Here is a 23,955-nt window from a genome sequence, read left to right as displayed (position 1 = left end):
AACTTTAAGAGGACATAAATCTATAAATTCTATTTTTAGGGATGTACACCATTATTGGCATGATATTGGTCCAAGAAGTTATTGGCTTAAAAAGTTGATTGTCGATAATAGCAGATATTAAAATTTCTGCCGATGTTTACAACCAATGTTAACTGTGTATCGGCTGTAAATAGATTGTATGTATGAACAAGTTTGTGGAGATTTAGGCAGGACCAACAGATCTCAATCAGCCTAAGGCTTTTTCTGCTAATCCTCATTCCTTAAACTTTAAAATGTGTTTTAAGGACTGAAGTTTTAGATCTGAAGCACATTATATATCGATATGCCAATATATGTATTAGCTGAAATCAATTTCTAAATGTAAGCATATCAGATATTAGCAAAACATCCAGATTTGTGCATCTCTAACCATCTAACTTTACAATTAACCAAGTTCTGTTACTTCAAGATAACAACATAATTAAACGAAGATTATGGGATAATAACAAAAAAATGCTCTTAATGATAGGTAAACTGAGTAAAAGAAAGTGGATGTGTCTGCTCTGGGCTTCTTTAAAAGCTGTATTCTTGAATTTTTCACGTCAAATCCATTAATTTGCAGATATAAAAACTATGGAAGCCCTAAATGGACATGTATCTATACGTTTATTTTAACTTCTTTTTCAGGTGAAAACAATTCAGTTTCCGTCGTTTTCTCATATTCCTGTGAAAATAAGTCGTTTTCACAAGTTAAACTGCTTTATCATCACTTAATAGATTAGTCAAAATCTCACATTAGCTACCAAAAATTGATTGTTAGCATAAAACGAAGTAAAATAGAGCACATGTCCACTCAGGGATTCCGTAGAAATTCATAATTTTGTCGTTAATCATTTAGAAAATTGTGCTAGCAAGGTCAAGAGTGACTTTTTTTTTTTTTTTACTGTGGCTCTTCAGACACTTGTATAAAGAAACCTCGGGTCAAGTGGAACGACCTTAAATAACCAGGGTGATGTTAGCTTAATATTTGACATTGTTGGTCTTTTTTCTCGTAAGCTTTTAAATATAAGAGAGTAGGGAAACGCCATTGTCTTTAAAACTATCTTTATCAAAGTCCAAATAGCTAAAGAAACTAAATTACTGTCCACTTCTTCTGGAAAATTAAACTTTCAGGCCAAATTACAAACTGCGTAAAATAAGTTTAACTGATCTATTACGACATGTAGCCTAATGTTTAATACTGGTCGATAAAAATAACCATAAGGCCTTACCACCAGGTTTCCTTTCTGAATGCAGGCTGCCCCGGAGCCCTGGATGACGCTGTCCAGCACCTGCACGTCGCTGCTGGGGGAGTTGGAGCAGTTCTTTCGGCCTTGTCGGATCTCTTCCTCGATGTCTCCAAACTTGAAGGCGCACAGAGCAGACTTTCTGTCCGCCTTGGAAAACACACCGAACAGGTAAGGCTCTAAGCTCCCGTCATCTGTCTGGATGTCCACTGGATAAACAGACAGCAGCCGGTTGTAAATGTTCCCGTTAAATCCGCACTGGAGGGGCATCTGGATGTAGGACTCCGTGAGCTTCCTGCTCTCTGGCCCGGTGGGCTTTCGGGGGCTCTCTGTGTCCAGACAGATCCTTGCGAGGATGCTGTTTGGCAGGCTCTCCTTGTGGCCCATTTTGGCATCATTATTAAAGGCGATGTAGGAGTAAGTCTTCTGAATAAAAGCGTGCACAAAGTTCAGCTTGTTTTTGGTTTTAACCTCCTGTTTGATCTTGAACACATTATCCTCTGAAGGGTTAATGTCATAGGTGAAAAGTCTTGATAAATCCCTGATGTTTAAGGAGCGGATAGCAATCTCAGGGGTGTTTTCAAAGCGCAGGTCCTCTTTGCTGTGGTTTTTGGGGAAAAACTGGGTGCCAGCCCCTGTGTAAGTGGCCCCGACCAGCAGCCTGGTGTTTCCCCCGTGGCTTTTGAAGATAAGACCCACTGTGGATGCGTTTGGGTGATTGGCAGCGATGTTGAGCATGCTGGGGAAAACAGTCTTCTCGCCCTGGGGTGGGAACTCCACCGCTATCTCCGAAATGTTCTCCATTTTCCGGAGCTCACAGAAGCCTTGGTACACAGATCCACACACCACCACGACCCCCTGCTCCCGGTCCAGCTTCAGCAGCTTGTTGTAGTTGTCGGTGAGGGATTTAGGATGCTCGCATGGAGCCTGGGGCAGCTGTGGCGCATGGCACAACAGGTTGTCCTCCACCGGCCCGGTCCTCCTCTCCACCTCCATGCTCAAGGTCCCGTTCAGCTGATAGATGCTGTTGACGGTAGCCAGGTAGACCTTTCTGGAAACAGGGTCCACCACGAAGTTATTGGTGTGATTTGGAGACGCGAACGCCTGTTGGATGTGCAGCGCGCTGGCACTCCGGCGCGTCTCCAAAGCCAGGACGCCGAGGAGCAGAACAGCTATCTCTATCGAAGGAGGCATTTTTCCTTCTGACCGGCTTCCGCGTGTTCTGTGCCGAGGGGTGCATTGAGCAAAGACAAAAATGTGTGTTTGTTCCTACTGCGACAATCCGAGAGGAAAGGCTGTTTCCTGCTCACCGCCTAAACCCAGAATGACGCGATAAGCGAGTCGTGCTTCCTTTTCTGGCTGCCTGCTCTGTCCCTCTCTGCCCACTGTGCAGCTCAGCAGCCTCTCTCAGACATGCTGAGCCACAGCACCTCGTTTATGACATTTACACAAAAGCCAATTTGAGTTAAATTGTTCAAATTGGTTTTCCCTTACGCGCAATTTGTGGACAATGTCACGCCCGCAGAGGTGATCTAAAATGTTTGGAGTCATGAGTCAGTGCGGCGTACTAAAGAATTCACTCATACATAAAACATTACTAAAGTACAAATGTAAGCACAGTTTGTGAACAAGGGCAACTCTAAAGAGTGGCACTGCCCCTCTGTGATGCAACCTCCCAATAACGCGCTCTTTTTGCTGTGATTTGTCATTGCTCACTTAATCATATCCAGTGTGTCATTTTTCAGCTTAAATAGAATTAGTTTGTTCTCATCAAGCAACAAGATCACAAACTAAGTCTGATATTCAGCTAATTTAAGTTGATTTAAGTTGTAATGTGAGCTCATATGACCATCAACTCTTCCTTTCAAGTATGGCCCGTTTGATGAATCTCCTCCCCTGTGTGGTTCCGCTCATCTCAGGGTTAATGACGGGTCACAGTCCCACCTCCTGTGCTCCCCAGTCCCCCTGCTCTCAGATTAGTTCTGCAGATCCGGAGGGTTCCGTTTTTTGGGCGCATACGGCACGGTAAGCACCGTGAAAGTGCTACCAGATGGGCACATCAGCACACCTTTCCGGGCTTTGACATTCACATCTATCCCACATAGCTTTCTTGCGCGCTTACCTCATAAATATTCAAGCGCAACACATGCGCCCCCACTCAAAAATGCACGAATATGGTTAGCATTTTTTTGTCTCTGGTTGGTGCGTGCATATGCTCACATCTCTGAATAGAAATGAGTGATCTAGTAGTGTCAGACACTGCATTAATCAGTTTGCCGGCGCGCCCGAGAAGTGTTATCTCTGAATACATGCAATAATTAAAGTTGATGCCAAATCGTGCGGAATCGCTTCTGCCTATTTACTGTGGACTCCTCTGGGGACAGAATCACTCTCTCCTCTCTCGGCTCCCTCCGTCACCACTCGCGGCTTTCAGTGGGGCAGATAAGTGCGCTCCCTGTTTACCTTGGCGCACAGCCATGCGCATCAAATCTGGTAGCGTAAAAAAGAAAAAGAAGGAAAGAGCTCTGATAAAGTGCAACACAATGACGCCCCCAACTAAACGACACAAAAAAGGAGCCACCAACAGTGAACAGTGCGCGCGCGCGTGATCTCGAGCCTCAGCATGCAGTGACGGGCGTACATGAGGTCCTGCAGGGATAAGACTCAGGGTGGGTCAGAGCTGTCAGCGTTACATTTCTGAGCTGTGACTGGCTGCTGCAGTTTGGTGCTGCTCAGTCACAAAACTACGGAATTAAAGTATGTTTAAGGGAAAGGGTATGGTAGAATAAAAGTAGAGGAGATGTGGACTTTCCACTGTTTATAATGAAAATATTGCCTCTTACTGCCCACTATTTGGCAGTGAAGTTGCGATTAAAGAAGGGGCCTTCCACCCAACCTGTTTCCTTCCTGATAATGAGTGACACCTCCTTGTGTTCAGACCCCCACCTCCATCATAGAAGTCCATTCACACTAACCAAACTTAGACTTTCACAGCAGAGGAACATCTACAGGACATTCACAACAAAAGAGCTCCATCTAGCGGTGAAACGACTGCTCTGCAAGCGCTGGCTTAAATGTGTGAATGAACAAGTAGACGTTCAGCCTACAGACATACATTTACAGGAGAAACAGGTTAAAACATAGTGACGGCTCATTGGTAAGTCAGGAATGCACTTTATTTATCCCACACTTAGAAAAGGACATCAGAAGGCACTGGTGGTTTAGCACACAACCATACATCATTGGTGTTACTGCAAGGTCAGGCTAAGGTCAAAGCTGGGCTCACTCATAATGTTGGAACAGATAAATCCCCCCCGATGTTTTTCATGTTCAGCTTGAGAAAAATCAAGTTTATCAACATTGAAATGAGCTTTAGTCCCTCTGTGGGAGTTCTATCTTAAAAACCATCACAGTTATATTATTCATAAGCATAAGAAACTCTTCTCATCACATTGAGGACCACCACATAAGAGTGACAACCTTTCAAGTGTCTATCAAAGGTTTCTCTAACCTCAGCCTGACCTATGTGTTATCAAGTCGTGTGCTAAAGTGCAGCTGTACAGTTCAAATGATCTCACTATCTGTTAGGAAATCAGCCTCTCAGCTTGAAATGCAGGGTGAACTATTAAATGTGCTGGGTCATCTCGTTGTGTCCTTGACTAGAAGAGAGAAAGAGAGACAGAACTGTACTTGAGGGGGGAAAGGTGCAGAGACACTGACCAGGAGTAAGTTTCATCTTCACATTGTGAAATCTATAAAAGTTTTTTCTTTGGAAAAGTTATGCCTCTCACAAATACATTCGTGACATCCAGGCAAGACATTAATGACATGTTTGAATATAGCAAGACCTGGATCCTGACCCTTTTGGTGCTGGGGCATCCATGGGTAGACTAAGGTTTGGCACTGGGTGATTCCACCATGAGATAGTGTATTGATAAAAAAAAGAACAGCTATAGAGATTATTCACAGGGAGAACATCTGATGAAGAGTAAAGTATCACATACAGGCAATGTGCCTTTGCCTGTGGCAGTAGAGAGGATTCGCACTGTAGATATGGAGCAGCAGCATTCCTATTCATCTAAGAGCAGTAGGATGATCACCAGTGGTCTCTCTTTCCTGACCTTATCGCATCAAATATGGCGGGGGAGTCAATTATCCTGGCAAATTGATTTTACTCGGACGACAGCCTTTTGTCATTGCTTTTAAAAGCAAAGTTGTTTTCTGTGTTATTTTCTGAATGAATACATACAGCATTGTTGGCAGATGCTTAGAAATGACCAAATGTGTTTATGTGGTGTGCTGTCTCCATTCTGCCTTTGTGTTTCACAGATAACTCCCAGTTTTAACAAAATGTTTTTGTTTAACTTAAAAGGGAAATAAGTAAAGCATGTCATTGTTTCTATTAGAAATGTAAGGAAGCACAAAACTCTCAAGTCATGACACTCAGAGGTCACAGTCAGTCCTTCAAAATGTTCAGTCTGAACACATTTCATCACAGCAAATGAAGAAAAGAGCAACCCCCAGAGAGGTTTTCAGCCATGGTTCAAATCTACCAATCACAGCTAGGTAAGAGTCCGCTTCCAAAAGGCAATCAACCACATTATCATGTCTGCATGTCTCTAGTATTAGACTGGGCCTTTATGAGGAATCGCCAACCCAGTTTCCTGACTAAACTGCCCTCCTTGCAGAACAAGAGGAGCACAATGCTACATAGTACTGAATAAAATAACGTTAAAAATAAAAATATTATTATTAGAAATTACATTATAATTGATTAAACTCTAAAGATAAAAACAGTACGATGCTGCATTTTTTGAGGTGTAGCAACACAACAGTTCATTTTCAACAGGTGAACAGTCTTGTCCTTCTAAAACAACAATCCTTCTCAACGTGACGGTTTCTTCCTCTTTTTCTTGATTTCAGTGCGGCCGAATGTGCTGAGGCGTGTTTTCAGTGCACGGCTATGCAGCCATCCTACGTTCTTCAAACTTCCTTCATGACCGCAGCTACAGTTTCGTCATCTGATGTCATCAGAGCAACAAGTGCTCACCCCAATCTAGTCATCCTGGGGGCTGCAGGGCGCGGTGTGTGTACCCTGAGAGAGCATCCCAATTTCTCCACAGAAAGGCCAGCAGGAGGATTAGAAGGAGGGTGGAGAGCGAGCGTGAGCGGGTCTTCATCAGGGGCACCACACAATTGGCCACAGTTGAGACGAAGACCAGAAGGACAGCCATAAGGGCCAGCAGCACATTGATAAGTTTTCCCAGGAGAGTCCTGGCCGTGGCGTTTTCCAGCCCCTCCAACTGGACGACCTGCTGTTGCTGCTGCTGGAGCTCCATCTTAGAAATCCTTGTCTGACAGGCCTCTAATGCCTCCTGCCGAGGAAAAAACAAAAATCACTCAGCAAAGTCACCTTATTTAAGTGAAAATAAACATTTGTAAGAGCTTAATCCACTATACATGTTTTTTTTTAATTCAGTTGCTGTGTAATCCAGTGTTTAATTGACCTGCCTTCTTTATGTGTAAAGGCACAGCATTCAGTACACTATATCTCAGTTCAATACCACTGAAAAATATTTTAATAATAAACTAAGAGTTGAGTAAGTCTTTTCAAGATACAAAATATCATTATTGAACTGTGTGCATTTCACACTGGTCTTAAAGTGTTTTCTAGCCCTCTAACACCACCTACTGCAGAAGAAAAGAAATGCAGTCAAGGGACAACTTCAGCTTTATATAAATTTATATTTCATGAAAGCATAAATGGCATGAACTAAACACAAAAACCTTTACGGACAACAGAGAAGGCCAGGAGTAATGTGAGTCTTTTACAAGAAAATGCATTTGTTTAGAACCAACATAAAAGCAGATGGGCAGACTGGCTTTTCTGCCTCATCTCTCTGTTTTCAGTGTCAACATGAACGATTAGCTCATGTCTTTAACTGTTGTCAATGTTAGTGACCAGCGTCAACTTTTCTCTAAATATGACGTCTCATCTTAGCAGCCTGCATCAGCTAACCACTGAGTTATTTAGAGTGACAGTTCTCTAAAGCAGTGATTCTCAACTGATGGGTTGGGACCTAAAAGGGGGTTGCATAGGCATGCCTGCAAAGATAAAAAAAACAAATACACATTTATTTTATTTTACTACACTGCAATAGGGTACTTGCATGCTTTTAAAAATCATATTTAAGATTTTTAAGACCTAAACTAAAAAAAAAGCACGACTTTATGCATGAAAAACAATCAAAAATGGATGCCATAAGATTTCCCAGTACACCAGAACTTTTTATAAAATGTCAAACAGATTTTTTGGTCTAAAATGTCCAAATAAGATTATTTCTGTCAGATTTAATGCGTCAAGTCTATCAATACAGAGTATGTTGACACTCATTACGAATTTTTGCTCAGTTGATTCTAAACAGTGTAACTATTAAAAAGAAGAAGAATACTTTTTGTCAGGGAAGATATGTTAAAATAAGGGTGGGCTGCAAGGATTTTTAAGTGGGCAACATGGTTGCCCAAATGTTAGAGAACTAGAGTTTCACAGCATTACAGTTAAATAAATCACGAGTCTGATAAAATCAGAGTAGGGTCTGGAGTCGTCCCTCAGGAAATCTAGAGCATCTGACACCAAATTCCCTGAATCATGGAGATCATTTATGCAACAATTTGTAGAGAAAAATGATGAATGTATTCTTTTTTTTGCTTAGTATATGAAATGAGGCATTTTGGGCCAAAGGGACACAAACATCAGGGTTTTTTTTGCATATTTTGAATTGCACAAAAAGTGGCAATGCATGAAAATCGATGCTGCTGAAAATCATTGGCATAGACCAGGCTCTGATAACCAGATTTTTTTTTTTTAACTTTGCACGCATAACACTGAAAGTAACGAATATTTTGATTTTTTTCCCCCTTCTAAAACACCAGGGATTTCCATGGCAGAACCTGGCCAATAAGGGGTTAACATTTTTCAACGTATAATTTTTTAATATTTATTATTAGGTTTGAAAAAGTTAGAAACATTATGAACGTGTATTATTTTTAATTGTATGAAATGAGCCATTTTGGTCCAAAGGGACACAAACAGGTGCAAAATGAAAGATATGCATGAAGGTTAAAATCATAAAAGGTTGGCTTGAAAACAAAGACTGGATAAGGACATGTCTTAGTGACATCTAAAATGTAACACCTTTCACTTGTAAAAATCTGACTTTTTAATAATTTTTTTGTCCTTAAATTTAAAATGTGCAATTTGAGACTTTTTAAGACTTTTCAAGGACCTCCGGGAACCTTTCTCAATAAAGAAGTCAAATCAGGAAACAATCAGGAAAATCCCATATTATTTATCTTGTTTACTTGGGATAATAAAGCAGATTTCCTGTGATGATGTGTTTATTTCCCAAGATCTCTAGAAAGTCACTAAAATGTACCTATTATCAAAGGAAATTTAACCAAATGTGGTGCATGTGTGCTTGTCCTCCCAGAGCCTCTGTTCTGATATCCTTTTTTTTTGTTTTTTTTACCAAGTCCCTTTGTTCAATCATTTTCTCCCATCTAATGCCCACACTGCAAAATCTGTCATGACATAAATTCAAGCAGTTGAATTTTTGGGACATCTGAGTTGCTCTTTCTTATTATTAAGAAGGTGAGGATAGATCTTGAGGCTGGACCAGTTGAGAGCCACTGCTTTAAAGCCCCTTTTTCTGCACGTGCATCATCCTGGAACACCAAATTACCAAATTAGATAAAGAAGGCATGATGATATAATTGAATGAAAACTCTACAAGTAGACCAGCCACTCGTGACGCACTCTGAACTGATTAAACTCAAGCAATTGTCCTTTGGAAATGATATTTAAACTCTTGCTGGTAGGAGCTCCTGACTTTACTGTCACTAAGCTTGCTAAGACCTCGGATAAAAGAAGTTGATCGGATTGATCAGAAAGCAGGAACTAGATAGTATAATTAAGAAACATATTGACAAAGCCAGCATCACTTTGACAGTACACTTTTAACAAGGATACTTTAATAGGATACAACCTAAAGAGGAAAAAGAATAAATCTATTATTAAATAAATACAAATTTCAGTACCAAAAGCAATACTCAGATGTTTAAGATAAATAACTTTTAAATGGCACAATTCTTCATTGGCTGGATCCTTTTCTCCTCTTTTTTTTTTTTTTTTTTTTGAGAAACATATTCTAAAACACCATGAAATTTGATGTATTCTTCTATTGTATCTATTTATCAGCTCATTTAAGGACTGTGAATGGCTCAAAAGCTCAGAAGTGATTAAAAGAATTTTCCATTAAATTGAAGACTTTGCTCTTTCCTCTTTAATTTCTTATCATCCTTTTCTGATAATTCTCTGTACAGACGGACATTTTTATAAACAGTTAATTTATTAGTACAAAGATAAAGAGAAAATGTGATTGTGTGTTCAATTTTAAAAGTAGATATTTGTGTTTTTATCTGACATGCTCTGTGTGCTTGTTCACATCAGCCTTACAGACCTGTATGTCTCTGGCCCTCTCATACGACTGGTAGGCGATCTTTTCCTCCATGCTCGCCAGCTCCTGTTTGAGGTTGAGGATTTCGTTCTGGTGAAGTTCTGTGAGGTCGTTTAGCTGCTCCTCGAGCCGTTCACACCTGAACACACATGCAAGCACACACGTGAGAGCCTGGACCATAATTAGCTTAGACACATGCTGGAATTAGTAGAAACAGACCCCAAAGCCATCTGACCCAATGGCACCTGACGGGACTGACGACTGGCCATGACAAGATTAGGACATGCTTACTCATCTGCTGATCCAACTGGCCAATCAGGAATGGTCAGCAGCATGAGACTGGCCAATAGAGGGTAAGCAGCGGGAAGAGAGGGATCTATAGTGCTGTTTATTCAGGCTGGGGCAAACAATTAGAAAGGCAACATCAGGGTATGAAAGATAGGAGATGTGCCTCTTAAGTTGAAGTTTGTTCCCTTTTTTAATGGATTTTACTGATCATTCCAGGAAGGTACAATAAGTAAAAACAGGATATCATGTAGGATGTGATTTAAGTCACTTTTTTTTTTTTTTTAAATAACATCTCAAAATTAAAACAACGGATTTCCCTCTTGGTCAAGTACTTAAATGCATGCTGTATAGTCTATCTTCATTTTTTTTGACAATTTATAAATTTTATATTCCAATAACTGAGGGAAAAATAAATGTGCTATGCCTGAATGCAGCCATATTAAGAGACACACATTTTTTACATTTTTCTTGTTATACAAGGAGTGATTTGAGTCCCTGAGGAGCTATCTAGCAACATGATTCATTTGTAAGTTTTTATTCCCAGGAGGCATGTTATAGAGCTCTGCAGTGGTCATACTGTTCTTAATTTAGAGAACAAAGAAGGAAGCTCTAAACTCTGATGGACTTTTTTGGGAGAAAAATCCTTGTGTTTTTGTTCACTTAACTACCCTCCTTGCCATTGTCCTTCCCTCTTAATCTTAGGGCCCTCTTGTCAAAACATTCACAAGGAATGCCAGTGTGTTTTTAAGGCCAACCGCCCACAGACATATCAAATTAAAAGCTGACCAGAACTTTATCCAAGACACAGAGATGGGAAATAGGACTAATAGGCATGGCACTATTAAAACATGTACAAAGAGGACAACTGTTATCTGACCAGGTGTTTCTATAAGTTCTTAAAAGGGTCCTATTTAAACAGCAAATACTACAACAGAAAAAAATACATTTTCTTCTATAAGGATGGGGCTAATAAAACAAATAAGACCTGCTTTTATTTTGAAGGAAAATAAACTTCAGTTAGAACGAAGATTATGGACTAAACTACATTGAAAATAAGTTTTTAATGGAAATAAGTTAAGTTATGTTATGAAAATAAGGGAACTGTAAAAAGGCAAAAGTAGGGCTGATTTATCCATCACGGCAGATGGCTATTCCATAGTCTGGTTCTGTTCAAGGTTTCTGATAAAAGGCAAATTATCCTTACCACTGCTTCTTTGTTAAATGTTACTAAGTGCTGTTCTCATGGTGGACTAATGTTGGGTCTTTGTAAACAGTTTAATAAACAGTATGGTCTAGACTAGCAGTTCTCAACTGGTGGGTCAGGACCCAAAAGTGAGTTGTGAAGCTCTTTGCAGTGGGTCGCTAATGTGTGCCAGGAACAATGTGGCATAACTTCTATATGCAGAGGCCCTAAGTGGACATGAGATAAATGTATACATTTATTCTTTAGATTTTCCGATTATTACAAGTTAATTTCAGTATTTGTTTATCTCCTTTTCTTTGGATAGCACTTATTTTGTCTTGTCTCTTTGTTCAATATGTTTTTTCCATTTACAGTCTGAAATTTTCATTTGATAAATTTGAATGGTAGAACATTTATAAAAACCTGGGTGACACCCAACCATCTGAGAACCAGTGGTCTAGCTGGACCTGCTCTTTTTGTAGAGTGTCTTAGGATAACATTTGTTAGAAACTGGTCTAGCTGTACAAATAAGGATTAACCGACGTCTTTGTTGAAGTGACAGGCATGTCAAATAAGCATCTTGAAATAATACATTTCCTCTCTGCAGTCTCGTTTGCCTTTGTAGATCATAGGGAGGCATCAGTATTAATTATAGTGAGCTCATTACTATCTAAAAGTCCCAAGAGGAGCTTTAGATGTCATAATACACATGAAATGTGTAATAATTTGAATCAGCAGTTCTCTGGACGCATACCTTAATAATATGAGCATAAACAGTTAAACAGTAAGACTGATCAGTATATGTTAAGTATGATATTTATAAAAATATCTTCTTTAAACACCTTGCTGGACTTTTAGGGAATTTCTTGAGCTAAACTGATAATGCGTCAGGAATGTGTATGACATGAGTGCTCATACATTCTCCTTTCTCTTCGTACCTGAAGCGCTCCTCTTGCAGTGCTTGCATAACAACAGTGTAGTCTCTCTGATAGTGGCTCTTCAAACCGTCCAGACTCTCCTCTAACCTCGACTGGCCTTCTCTAAGCTCTTGTACCTCCTGCAGCAGCATGTCCAAACTGGAGCTCTGGCTCCTCTCTAATGTGTTGCCTTTAGAACTGGGTGGACCTCCAGGGGCCCCTGTGGTGCTGTTGGCCCCTGCAGAGCCTGATGTAGCACTAGAGCAGTCATCCTCACTACCGTACTTAGGACTGGGCTGGAGGTGATGCCCAGCACTGCCTAGGGGGCGCCCGCCAGTCCCCGTCACAGCTTCTTCCACTGAAGGGTCGTCCAGAGAGTCTTTGAGCGAGGGGATGTTGTCAGCGCTGCCGAATTTGTTGCGAATGAGTGAGGCTATCTCTCGAGGTTTGGAGACAACGGCCCCGGCGGCAGAGTGAGTGGCTTGAGAGAAGCTGGAGAGTCCTCCCTTTACGCTGTCAACTACGCCTTCACTGAAGCCTGTGACTTTGGCTCCCACGTCCTTCAGGCCTTGCTGCATGTCCCGCAGAACATCCTTTGGCTGGCGAGGGATGCCGTTGTGCTCTACTTCCCGCAGCTTTCGATGATAGTGCTCCAGTTTCCTCTGCAGCTGCTGGATGGTCTGCGCAGACTTCTGATTCTTTTTCTCAAAAACCTGTCCATGACAGAAGGGGTTTACTGAGCTTTTGAATTATTACTCTGCAAAAAACAACTTCACTAAAATAAAATGAGAAAGCTCCCTCCCTACCTTCAGGGACAAACAAACTTATCAAACAGGTTTAATGTTGTTGAAGTGACTGACATATAATTATACCAGCCGACTCACAGTGTTTTCGCTATAAAATGCAACAGCGGCTCATTTTACCTGTTTGATGCGTGTGCTCTGCTGTTTGTCAGCATTGTTTGCCAGTTTGAGGTACTCTGCCACGTTATCATCCCTGGCAGTCTGCTCAATCTTAATCTGTTCTGTGAGTTTGAGGATTTTCTGCTGCAGCTGAGCGATGGCCTGCTTGGTGCGCTGTGGGTCTGGAGTGCCATCATCACCTCCTGGGAATGAACCGTCCGCCCCACATGAAACAGCCAGGGGTGTTTGGCCCAACCCGCTCACCTCCAGCCGGTCGATCTGGAGTGAGGTGAGGGCAGGGGGGAAAAGGAAGGGGGGGACAAAGGGTTGGAGTGGAAAATGGGGGATTAGAGATGGAAATAAAAGAGAGGCAAAACAGGGAAGAAAAAGTGAGTTGCATATTTGGTGTTTTCATCATTTTGCTGACAGATGCAAAAAGAGAAGGACTTCTGCATTTCTGTGACCAGTCGACTAGAAAGAGGGCAAATCCAGTCAATTGAAAAGCCACTTACGGTCAGTTTTAATAAAGAGGAAGATGACGGTTAGTTTTTAAACATTTGTCTTTACAAGGAACAGAAAGTGGAAGAAATACTACTTTATAATTCGATGCACATATAAAAAGGTGAGTTGTGATCTGAGAGCTATTCACAAGTCTGTCTTTCTGTATGAGAACAGAGTGAAAATAATATCAGCCAAATCTATATTGTTGTTTGCTCAGAGAGCAACAATATGAGACAAAACTGGCAGGATATTAGATTTTTGTTTACAATACTACCACGGAATATTTGTGATAGTTCCTTTTCTGAGATCTGATTTTACCAGTGAGCCACGAAGCATCTATGTAGAAAACCAAAGACAACATCTAAATGGGGTTTTCCTGTATTTTTATAAACCCAGATAAACTCTACATGAGAGGACGATGAACCCAGGAGCTTCAATCACAGACAGCTGATGTGATTCATTTCCTCAAACACTTCAGGGATAACACACAAAACACTGCTCCAGCTATAGTGTGTGCCGCGGGGAGGAACTGTGATCAAAATGTTCTTCTCATCGCTAAGTGTAAACAAAAAATATGCATTTGATCAAGACACCACACAGTGGGAGGTCAGAAAGTACCCTGAACAACGAAAAGGAGAGATTCAGGGAGAGCCTTAGATCTGAGAAGTGGTATCATCTGCCCACACATCCCGCAGCTTCAACAGAGGCTTGCTCTTACTACAGATCCATAACAGGTAAAAACAAATGCTGCGGAGGCTCACCTGAGAGTGCTTCATCGTGACTAATTGATGACTGAATCAAAAGCCAGCTTCACAAACCACAAAACATCCGGGGCAAAACCAAGACTCACTTACAAGTTTCTGCCTCCCAAAAGATTTTAAGCAAGCAGAAACCTCGAACTAACAAAAATAGCTCTCTTTGATAGGACATGCTCTGTCAACAAAACGAACTAAACGTGCGCAAAGCTGCTCACCTTTCCATAGGTCAGACGGAGAAATTGTTCCCAATGCATGTTCCCAAAAGTGAAGAGGAGCTCAATATTTTCATCAGTTTGAAGTTAGCTAACCAGCTAAATATTAGCATATGAATCCTCCCCGCCGGTAGTTTAGTTTCGCAGGACACTCCTGTCTGGTCGCCTCCACTCTCCAGGTTTCTTGTTGTGAAAGTTGAAGCGCACCTGAAACTCACTCAACTGGGTTGAGCGTGGAGCCCCGCCCCTTCCTCCTCCCCTCAGCTGAGGGATGACATCACCCTCTGAGCTGCCCGGCACGCAGCCGTCAATCATGCTCACGAGGACAGAAATAGCTCCTCAGTCAGGGACTTTTCTTTCTTGTAGGTTTACTCAGGAAGGAATAAAATAACAAGCAATAAAACAATTCTGTAATGCTTTTTTTCACTTGTTTATAACCGCTTACAATAAATACACTTAAAACAGCTCTATTCAACGAAGAAGCTACAAACTGACTATGAAGAACCAAGTAGCCTTTACAAGACGATATGGATCTCCAACCAGTTTGTTCAGGTAAAGGCACACATCTATAATAAAGTTAAATACACAGAAAGATTGTCGGTGGTAATTAATTTCACAGAGAGTTACATCTAACACTTTGCACGTGCCTTTATTTGTCCATATTACATTTTAGAATATGAAAGGGCTGCAGTTATTTTTGAAAATCTTTATTTACTATCTAATTAATTGATGAAAATTTGAAATGCATGCCTTAAATGTTCTTCAGTGACAATGTATTTTAACTTTTATTGTTCAAATTTGGAGTTTATATGCATTTCGTTGACAATTGATTTTATGTAATTATTATTATTATTATTATTATTATTATATATTACTATTATCACTCTTGTTGTTATTATTCACAGACATTGACTATGCTCAATTCTAGTCATTTATTCAATGTAATGCTGCACTGTTTAGCCTGTATTAACTATCATTTTATGGTACTGTTTCTTTAAACACTGCTCTCTCTCCCCTTTATCATGTTGTGTAGTCTAAATGGTCTATCATACCTCACTTTTAACTGGAAGTCATATTAGTTTAAAATACTCTTTTTTGTTGTAGTAACAGTGGAGGGGGTGGGGGTGAGGCTGGACTGTATTACAAATGAGGGCCGTAGAGGGGTTCTTTAGAAGCACCTAAAGTCACAGACGAGAACCCTAACTCAGTGGATAACTTAACTCATGTGTCTCACATCAAAAACAACAATCCACCAGAAATATGACAAAGCAAGGATCAATGTACAACAGGTAACATCTCAACACAACTTAACACATCCAAAACATATCTAAACACTCTGCCCAAGGGCATGATGGGGAATTCCACCAACACAATCCCCTAAGATATGAAATAGCAGTGGGTGGAGCTTAGATCAGCTGGCTCTTTATGGAGTTGAACTAACACTGGTGGTTCAACACTGTTAAATGACTAATACTGAAGACCATATCTTTCAAAATTGAGGTAAAATGACACTTTTGGAGTTGAAATCAACTTTGAAATGTTTAACCTGAGATATCAACACATCTAGTTTTTGCTGTGTAGAACAGCTGATTTGGGATGCGATGTGAAATCATTCCTCTATGTGCTACCGTGTAGTCAACAGAAATGAAAAAAATTCAACACTATTGTACTCAAGTAAAAGTACAGTTACTCTGGATAAAACTTACTTAGGAAGAAGTAAAAGTACTGATTCCAAACTGAACTCAAAAAAGTACAAGTGCCCCAAAATACTACTCAATTACAGTAATTTGAGTAAATGTAATTAGTTACTTTCTACCCCTGCCTTTACATATTATAACTCATGACTTACTGTGTGGAGGTATAAGGTAAAATGATTCTTGTTAACTGTTGAATTAAATACACTCAAATTTTACGATTTAGATAACTTGAAAACAGCACTCATATAAAGCATAAAATAACTTACTTTTCCTCAGAGGCTGTTTGAAATCAGAGACAGCTGGTATGAACTTAGAGAACAGGTTTAAAGAAAACAATGAGAGTAGTATAAAGCAGAGGTTTATCTGTCAGAGGGGTGAAACTTGTGGAACAGCTGCAACAAAGAAGAAAAAAATGTGTTTATTTCCCTAATTTAAAAAATGTTGAAAAATAAGGTGATACAAAGATATAGAGACCAGATAGGCAGTAATGACCAGATGACCAGAGACCAGATAAGCAATAATGTAAAAAAATTATAAAACTATCTTCGTCGGATTACCGTGACCGCAACTTTCAGGTTTTTTTTTTTTTTTTTTTAATGAAAGCGTCTTTATTCTGAAATTTTATGATGTAACTCAAACCCTGTAGTTTAGAATTTACATAGGAAAAACTGAAGGCACAATAAGCTTCATCTTAAACTTTCCTAATATGTTCTCAATGCATTTCTATTGTAACCAAGATTAATTTATTTTTGTACAGTTCATCTTCAGAACTGTACATGCTATTACTAACAAGCACTAATTCAAGGTACAAGTCCTATTTACTCACATTTTACATTTCCTTTTATACCGAACCTGAAGTCACTAATGAATTTAAGAGATGCTTTTATTTAACTTTACACTGTGAAAAAAATATGTGGGCCTAACATAATACTTTATATATATTTAATATATATACACACTATAATGCCAAAAGCATTCGCTCACCTGCCTTGACTCACATATGAACTTAAGTGACATCCCATTCTTAATCCATAGGGTTTAATATGATGTCAGTCCACCCTTTGCAGCTATAACAGCTTCAACTCTTCTGGGATGACTTTCCACAAGGTTTAGGAGTGTGTTCATGGGAATTTTTGACCATTCTTCCAGAAGCGCATTTGTGAGGTCACACACTGATGTTGGACGAGAAGGCCTGGCTCTCAGTCTCTGCTCTAATTCATCCCAAAGGTGTTCTATCGGGTTGAGGTCAGGACTCTGTGCAGGCCAGTCAAGTTCATCCACACCAAACTCTCTCATCCATGTCTTTATGGACCTTGCTTTGTGCACTGGTGCACAGTCATGTTGGAACAGAAAGGGGCCATCCCCAAACTGTTCCCACAAAGTTGGGAGCATAGAATTGTGCAAAATCTCTTGGTATGCTGAAGCATTCAGAGTTCCTTTCACTGGAACTAAGGGGCCAAGCCCAGCTCCTGAAAGACAACCCCCCCCCCCCCGACCAAACTTTACACTTGGCACAATGCAGCCAGATAATTGTCTATCAGATTGCCAGATGGAGAAGCGTGATTCGTCATTCCAGAGAACGCGTCTCCACTACTCTAGAGTCCAGTGGCGGTGTGCTTTACACCACTGCCTCCAATGCTTTGCATTGCACTTGGTGGTGTATGGCTTGGATGCAGCTGCTTGGCCATGGAAACCCATTCCATGAATCTCTCTACGCACTGTTCTTGAGCTAATCTGAAGGCCACATGAAGTTTGGAGGTCTGTAGCAATTGACTCTGCAGAAAGTTGGCAACCCCTGCACACTATGCGCCTCAGCATCCCCTGACCCCACTCCATCATTATACGTGGCCTACCACTTCGTGGCTGAGTTGCTGTCGTTCCCAATTGCTTCCACTTTGTTATTATACCACTGACAGTTGACTGTGGAATATTTAGGAGTGAGGAAATTTCCCGACTGGACTTGTTGCACAGGTGGCATCGTATCACAGTACCACGCTGGAATTCACTGAGCTCCTGAGAGCGACCCATTCTTTCACAAATGTTTGTAGAAACAGTCTGCATGCCTAGGTGCTTGATTTTATACACCTATGGCCATGGAAGTGATTGGAACACCTGATATCAATTGTTTGGATGAGTGAGTGAATACTATACATATATATATATATATATGTACAGTGCTTCACAAATTTATTAGACCACCACCCAAAGTAAGGTTTATGCCACAACTGCCCTAAATTAACAGCACTGGTAATTACCAAAATCATTTTTTATGTTTCTGCAATGGTTAATACACCAATATGAAGAAGCTCTTTAACCCAAATGATATTCTTACTGCTAAAATATAACTATTATTGCTATCTATGGATTTTCAAATTTACTGATATACAAAAAAACTGAAAAAATAGTAAAACACATCAATATTCCATGATTAATATGTCAAATTAGAGTTAATTTCTTGCATTCCTGAACAGAAAAATGAGTTTTAGTGGTTGAATGTTATGCTTGATTCATTTCTGACTTCTCAGAGAAGCCCAGTGAGCCAGATCACATTTGGGTATAAAATGTGAATTCAGTTTGAACCTCATTCCTGTTCAAAATGGTAAAATGTGGAGAGCTCACTGAAATTGAAAGAGTCTGCATTAAAGCACTTCATGATGCTGGATGGTCTCTGAGACAAATATGACAGGTGGTCTAATAAATTTGTCAAGCACTGTATATATACATACATACATATATATAGTGTTCAGGTATCAAAAGTCTCAAGTCTCTTCTGAACTACAGAAGTTTTGACCAGCTATTGAGATTAATTTTGCTAATTAAACAGCAGCGGTGCATAGTGGTTCTCTGAAGCAATCATGACAAAGTGCCTATTATAAAAAACAAATTGTTCTATGGTGTAAAACTTAAAACTAGCTATGGGTTAGACCTTAAACTACAGTCCTTTACAAACACTTGGAAATTACATTCTGCCAATATTTACACGAAACTGTAATTTTTTACAGAAATTCTCATATCTGCCAATGCTTTCCTGGATTAAAAGTTAAAAAGATGCGATAAACTTACACAATTCAACTTTTTAAAAATCTGCTTTTGATGCTAATCTATCTACACTTTAGTGATCTTATTAAAGCATGACTTTTACATGTAATGGAGTATATTTCCTAGTTGCAGCATTTTTTCCTAGAAAATACAGGTACAGGCTTTCAATCAGGCTGTCAAGCTAAATGACTAACACAAACTGAAACATACTCGATAACCACTAAGGAGCTGGGGATCAGATTGCATACAGGCTAGATCCTTAATCTTGTACCTAATATGAACTGGAATAAAGACTTAACAACACAACTACATTGACATGCACAGAACAAAGAACAGGCATGGTCTGTAAATATCCTGCACTCAGATTTGTCAAGTGAAATCATGTCATCAAGTCAAATAAAGGGCCAAAGGGCACAGTAAGAGTCTGGACCCCAGGTAACCCCCCAGTGACTTTATTACCTCTCAGTCTCGCTGTTTGAATATGTGCCAGCCAATAGAAAGGAGTACTACAGTAGAAGAGAAGAAAAACCAGTCTGACATCCCTAAACTACACACACATTTAGCCAGGGGCACATTCCTCTGTAAATGGGAGACAAAAGATTTCAAACTAATTCAAAGTTTTTATCTAAATTAGCTATGAAATTTTAGGCTTTTGTAGTGCATTTACTGCTGTACAGTAGTGGGAAATGCAAGAAGGCACAGTCTGTGTTTTTACAGTAAGTCTCATCTTAATTTAATTCTCATGACAGGCAGCCGAGGCGATCAAATGAATCAGAGAACGAGAATAGCTTGCTGTGCTGGTGCAGTAAAGATCTAAGAGGTGACGCTTCAGAGCAGCACCTGGCCTGTTCTCGGCTATTAACAAAGCAGTATTAATAGCTTTATGAGGCACAGCATGAAGGGAGTGCTTATTCATTGCCTTTACAATAAATGCATGGACTAGATGTAGAGATTTCCAAGTTTGGTCATCTGCATAATCAAGTATGCCTCTAAAAGCAAACATATAGATAAAGAGGGCAAAGGTTGATTTAGATTATCCCTGAACTGGAATGCCCTGCAATACAGAGAGGATAAAGGTTTTAGATATTGATATATGAGGGCCTAGTGACCTGCACACACTGGCACCAAATCAACGCCCTTACACTGATGAAAAAAATCCTAGTCAGCAGAGTTCTTCACTTATGTAAGTGAGGAAACAACAATCAACTGGTCATTCAGGTGGTTTCCTATCTGTACAGAAGGATCACTTCTTCTCTCTGACGGGGCCCTGCACGGTTCATTTCTACAAAGACTAATACTGTTATGCTACCACACGGAAAAGTGATGCTTCATCCTGAGCTCTGTGACGGAGATAAAGAGTTCCAGTTACCTTGCAGACTGTGAGATCAGTATCATCCCCTAATGGCCGATTTTTTTTTCTGTAACTAATCATGCTTGTAATTAAAGATGCTAAGTTGAAGGAGTAGGCTAATTTCCCAGGGTTAACACAGCCAAACATGATGTTGATGTGCTGAGCCAGTGAAGCAAGAAGAGATAGGCGCTGCATTATTGGAGTTTATGTAGCCTAATGGAAGAAGCTGGAGGAGGAGGGGGGGTGCTGCTGTATCTCTGATTATCAGTAAGAAAAAGTAATGCCTGGTTCTGTCGCCTGCCTGGTGGCTCCCTACATACAAATGCAAATGTTGAAGAAGGCTCACCCCACACAAATCCCAAAACTGGGTCTGCTTGCTGGTAGGTCTGGTTGTGCAACAGCCTCTGATCCATGTAAAACTGGTTAGAGGCATGAAGGTGCAACTCCAAATTACCTGAGCAATCCAAGAGAAGCCTTGGAGAAACCAATCCAAGCCTAAACATTCAGACCTACAGCCATACATCACATACAAAAACAGGCATTTAGAGAGCATTAGCATGCTAATGTTGTTAAATATGCATCACACATAATTAGATACACACACCACAAGAACAGCTTGTACTACCCCATCTCAATTTCTATCAGCCTAACAGGGCAAACAAATGTTCCTCCCTACTGAATGAACTCCACAGAGCAGAAAATACACTGGTGTTGTCATAAGACTCTTCCATAATTTTTAGGCAATTTTACAGTTTCTACTTTAGCAATTTTTGATCATGATTCATTGAGTTCAAGTTCAGTGAACATCTGATGGTTACAGAATGGAAACAGACAGACTTAAGCTTCTTGTCACATAGCGATTGATATCTACATCCTGACCAGCTCAGGAGGGACTGTTTTCACTCTGTTTAAAGATATGCGTTTTTCCACTACAGCCCTACAACTAAACATCTTCCTCATAACATTTGTTATGTTTTCGACTTATATAATGTTCTTACAGTATTTAGCCTCAACATGGCAGTGATAAAGCAGCACTGTGATTGTTTTGAATATAAACATTCTTGTCTTAAACTCTTGTTATCTCGCCCTTTCTCCGTTTTCTTTTTCATTAACTTTGCTCAAAACAAGTTCTTCTTTTTTGAGCGTGTTAGTATAAAGTACAGTACCTTACTGGTAGTTAAGCCTCGCATTCCTCCTGGCTGGGCTGTGAGCTGCTGGTCATGTCTGCTTGTGCAGCACTGGTTTCGCATGCAGAGACGCAAGAGTGATATCTAACTTTCTGTGAAATCTGTTCTGCTCTATATCTTTCCTATGGCAACATTCTCTTATTTAGAGAAAATGTGCCAGGCTAAGTCCAAGCACGTTTTAGCAGCTGTCAGCATGGGTTAGCTGTGGCTCTCCAACCAGATGATCTGAATAGTCCAAAATTCAAGAAATACAAGATCACACATCCATTGTTGACATCATTAGGACTGTGATCCTCCTCTCTGTGATCCTTCCACCTGTAATCAGTCATTTTTACATTTTACAGCTCTTCTCTCCATTTATACCCTCTATATCTCTTACCTCATCACTCAGCATGAATCCAAGCCAATCGTCTTTGACTGACTGAACTTCACACCCCTGATTACTCAGTTTGATCTTCGACCCTGCAGTCTGAGGATCAGAAAGTGGTTGTCATAGTGACAACATGACAGTACTTAGTGATCTTGATATCTTTTTTTAGATAGATGAAAGTGCCTCAGGTTGCCTCTGTGTGACAGTGTGTGGTTGATGTGTAAATGGAGATGACATAAGCATAGAGTGAACTGCATGTGGGTCCATGTCAGGGAAATTGGCACCCACCATATGCAGGTATTTTTGAGCAGTGTCAGGTAGGGATGGGCGTTTGGAAGAAACCTGCCAACTCGATCACCTATAATGTTAACAATCAATTAAAACATATTACCTACATACATGGGCATATACAGTGCTTAACAAATTAATTAGTCCACCTGCCATATTTGTCTCAGAGACCATCCAGCATCATGAAGTGCTTTAATGCAGACTCTTTCATTTTCAGTCAGCTCTCCACATTTTACCATTTTGAACAGGAATGAGGAATTTCAAACTGAAGTCACCTTTTTATACCCAAATGTGATCTGGCTCACTGGGCTTCTCTGAGAAGTCAGAAATGAATCAAGCATTCAACCACTAAAACTCATTTTTTCTGTTCAGGAATGCAAGAAATTAACTCTAATTTGACATATTAATCAAGAAATAATAATGTGCTTTACTATTTTTTCAGTTTTTTTTGTAAATCAGTAAATTTGAAAATTCATGGATAACAACAATAGTTATATTTTAGCAGTAAGAATATCATTTGGGTTAAAGAGCTTTTACATATTGGTGTATTAACCATTGCAAAAACATAAAAAATGATTTTGGTAATTACCAGTGCTGTTAATTTAGGGCAGTTGTGGCATAAACCTTACTTTGGGTGGTGGTCTAATAAATTTGTTAGGCACTGTGTGTGTATATATATATATATATATATATATATATATATATATATATATATATAGTATTCACTCACTCATCCAAACAATTGATATCAGGTGTTCCAATCACTTCCATGGCCATAGGTGTATAAAATCAAGCACCTAGGCATGCAGACTCAATGTGTCTCAATGATTTATTTATTTTCACCCTACAAAAGCCTAGGGCTCTTAAACATTAACAAGGCATGGTCCCACTCACAATGTCATGATGGTAGATACTGTTGTGCAGTGCAGAGTATGACATGTTTAGTCTCTTTATTAAATGCCAACATCAGATTGACTAAATTGTGAATTTAAAGCCCCTGTAAAGTGATATAAAAATCAGGTGTTTTTTTTAGTTTTTTTGCATGACAGGCCACTGCTCCATTTATTTATTTAATTTTATTTAACCAGGAAAAACTCATTGAGATCAATAATCTCATTTACAAGGAAGGAAAGGTGTGGGTGTGTTGATCCTCTCAAATTCTAAAGACTGCTCCAACTTAAATGGGGGAATCATCTGTGTGCTCTCCTGGACCTATCAGCTCTCCTTGTCAGCCACCAGAGAAACAATCACAAATAGAAAAGCACTCGGAGAGCGCAGACCTCCGCCATTAGCCTTATCTCCCAATAGTGAAGAATCTTTAAAAAAATTCCTGGATCCATCCCCATGTGCCCCCCACCATGGCATTCGCCGAATAATCCCTCCCCAGTGGGGTGGACACGTGGTGAGGCAAAGCATTGGCTTCGCTATGGGTGGACTGACATGGCGGAAGCATTGCCTGCCGGTGCCAACAGATGCACTGA

The 23,955-nt window shown here is 40.1% G+C and overlaps 2 protein-coding genes across 7 annotated transcripts in view; both read right to left on the bottom strand.

Annotated features, from left to right (window-relative positions):
* The window catches only part of plxnd1 (plexin D1), a 107,692-nt gene extending 104,761 nt beyond the window's left edge, over window positions 1–2,931 (bottom strand). The window contains exon 1 of the mRNA XM_041799622.1: window positions 1,251–2,931. Coding sequence (XP_041655556.1) covers window positions 1,251–2,459 — 1,209 coding nt within the window. The 5' untranslated portion in view covers window positions 2,460–2,931. The remainder of the gene's footprint in view (window positions 1–1,250) is intronic.
* Window positions 2,932–4,423: 1,492 nt separating this feature from the next.
* Window positions 4,424–23,955, bottom strand: part of tmcc1a (transmembrane and coiled-coil domain family 1a) — a 61,976-nt gene continuing 42,444 nt past the window's right edge. For 5 of the 6 annotated variants that reach the window (XM_041799435.1, XM_041799437.1, XM_041799434.1 and 2 more), the window contains 4 exons: window positions 13,093–13,350; window positions 12,191–12,882; window positions 9,785–9,920; window positions 4,424–6,640 (listed from right to left, as the gene is read on the bottom strand). In XM_041799435.1, coding sequence (XP_041655369.1) covers window positions 6,326–6,640; window positions 9,785–9,920; window positions 12,191–12,882; window positions 13,093–13,350 — 1,401 coding nt within the window. In that variant the 3' untranslated portion in view covers window positions 4,424–6,325. Of the gene's footprint in view, window positions 6,641–9,784; window positions 9,921–12,190; window positions 12,883–13,092; window positions 13,351–14,545; window positions 14,714–23,955 lie in introns of those variants that run through there. The other variant, XM_041799439.1, reaches the window with a different exon arrangement.

Source organism: Cheilinus undulatus, linkage group 11 (assembly GCF_018320785.1).
Source record: "Cheilinus undulatus linkage group 11, ASM1832078v1, whole genome shotgun sequence".
NCBI classification, from domain to species: domain Eukaryota; kingdom Metazoa; phylum Chordata; class Actinopteri; order Labriformes; family Labridae; genus Cheilinus; species Cheilinus undulatus.
The sequence above is the reverse complement of the archived record's forward strand: the minus strand, read 5'-3'. Positions and strand labels throughout refer to the sequence as shown.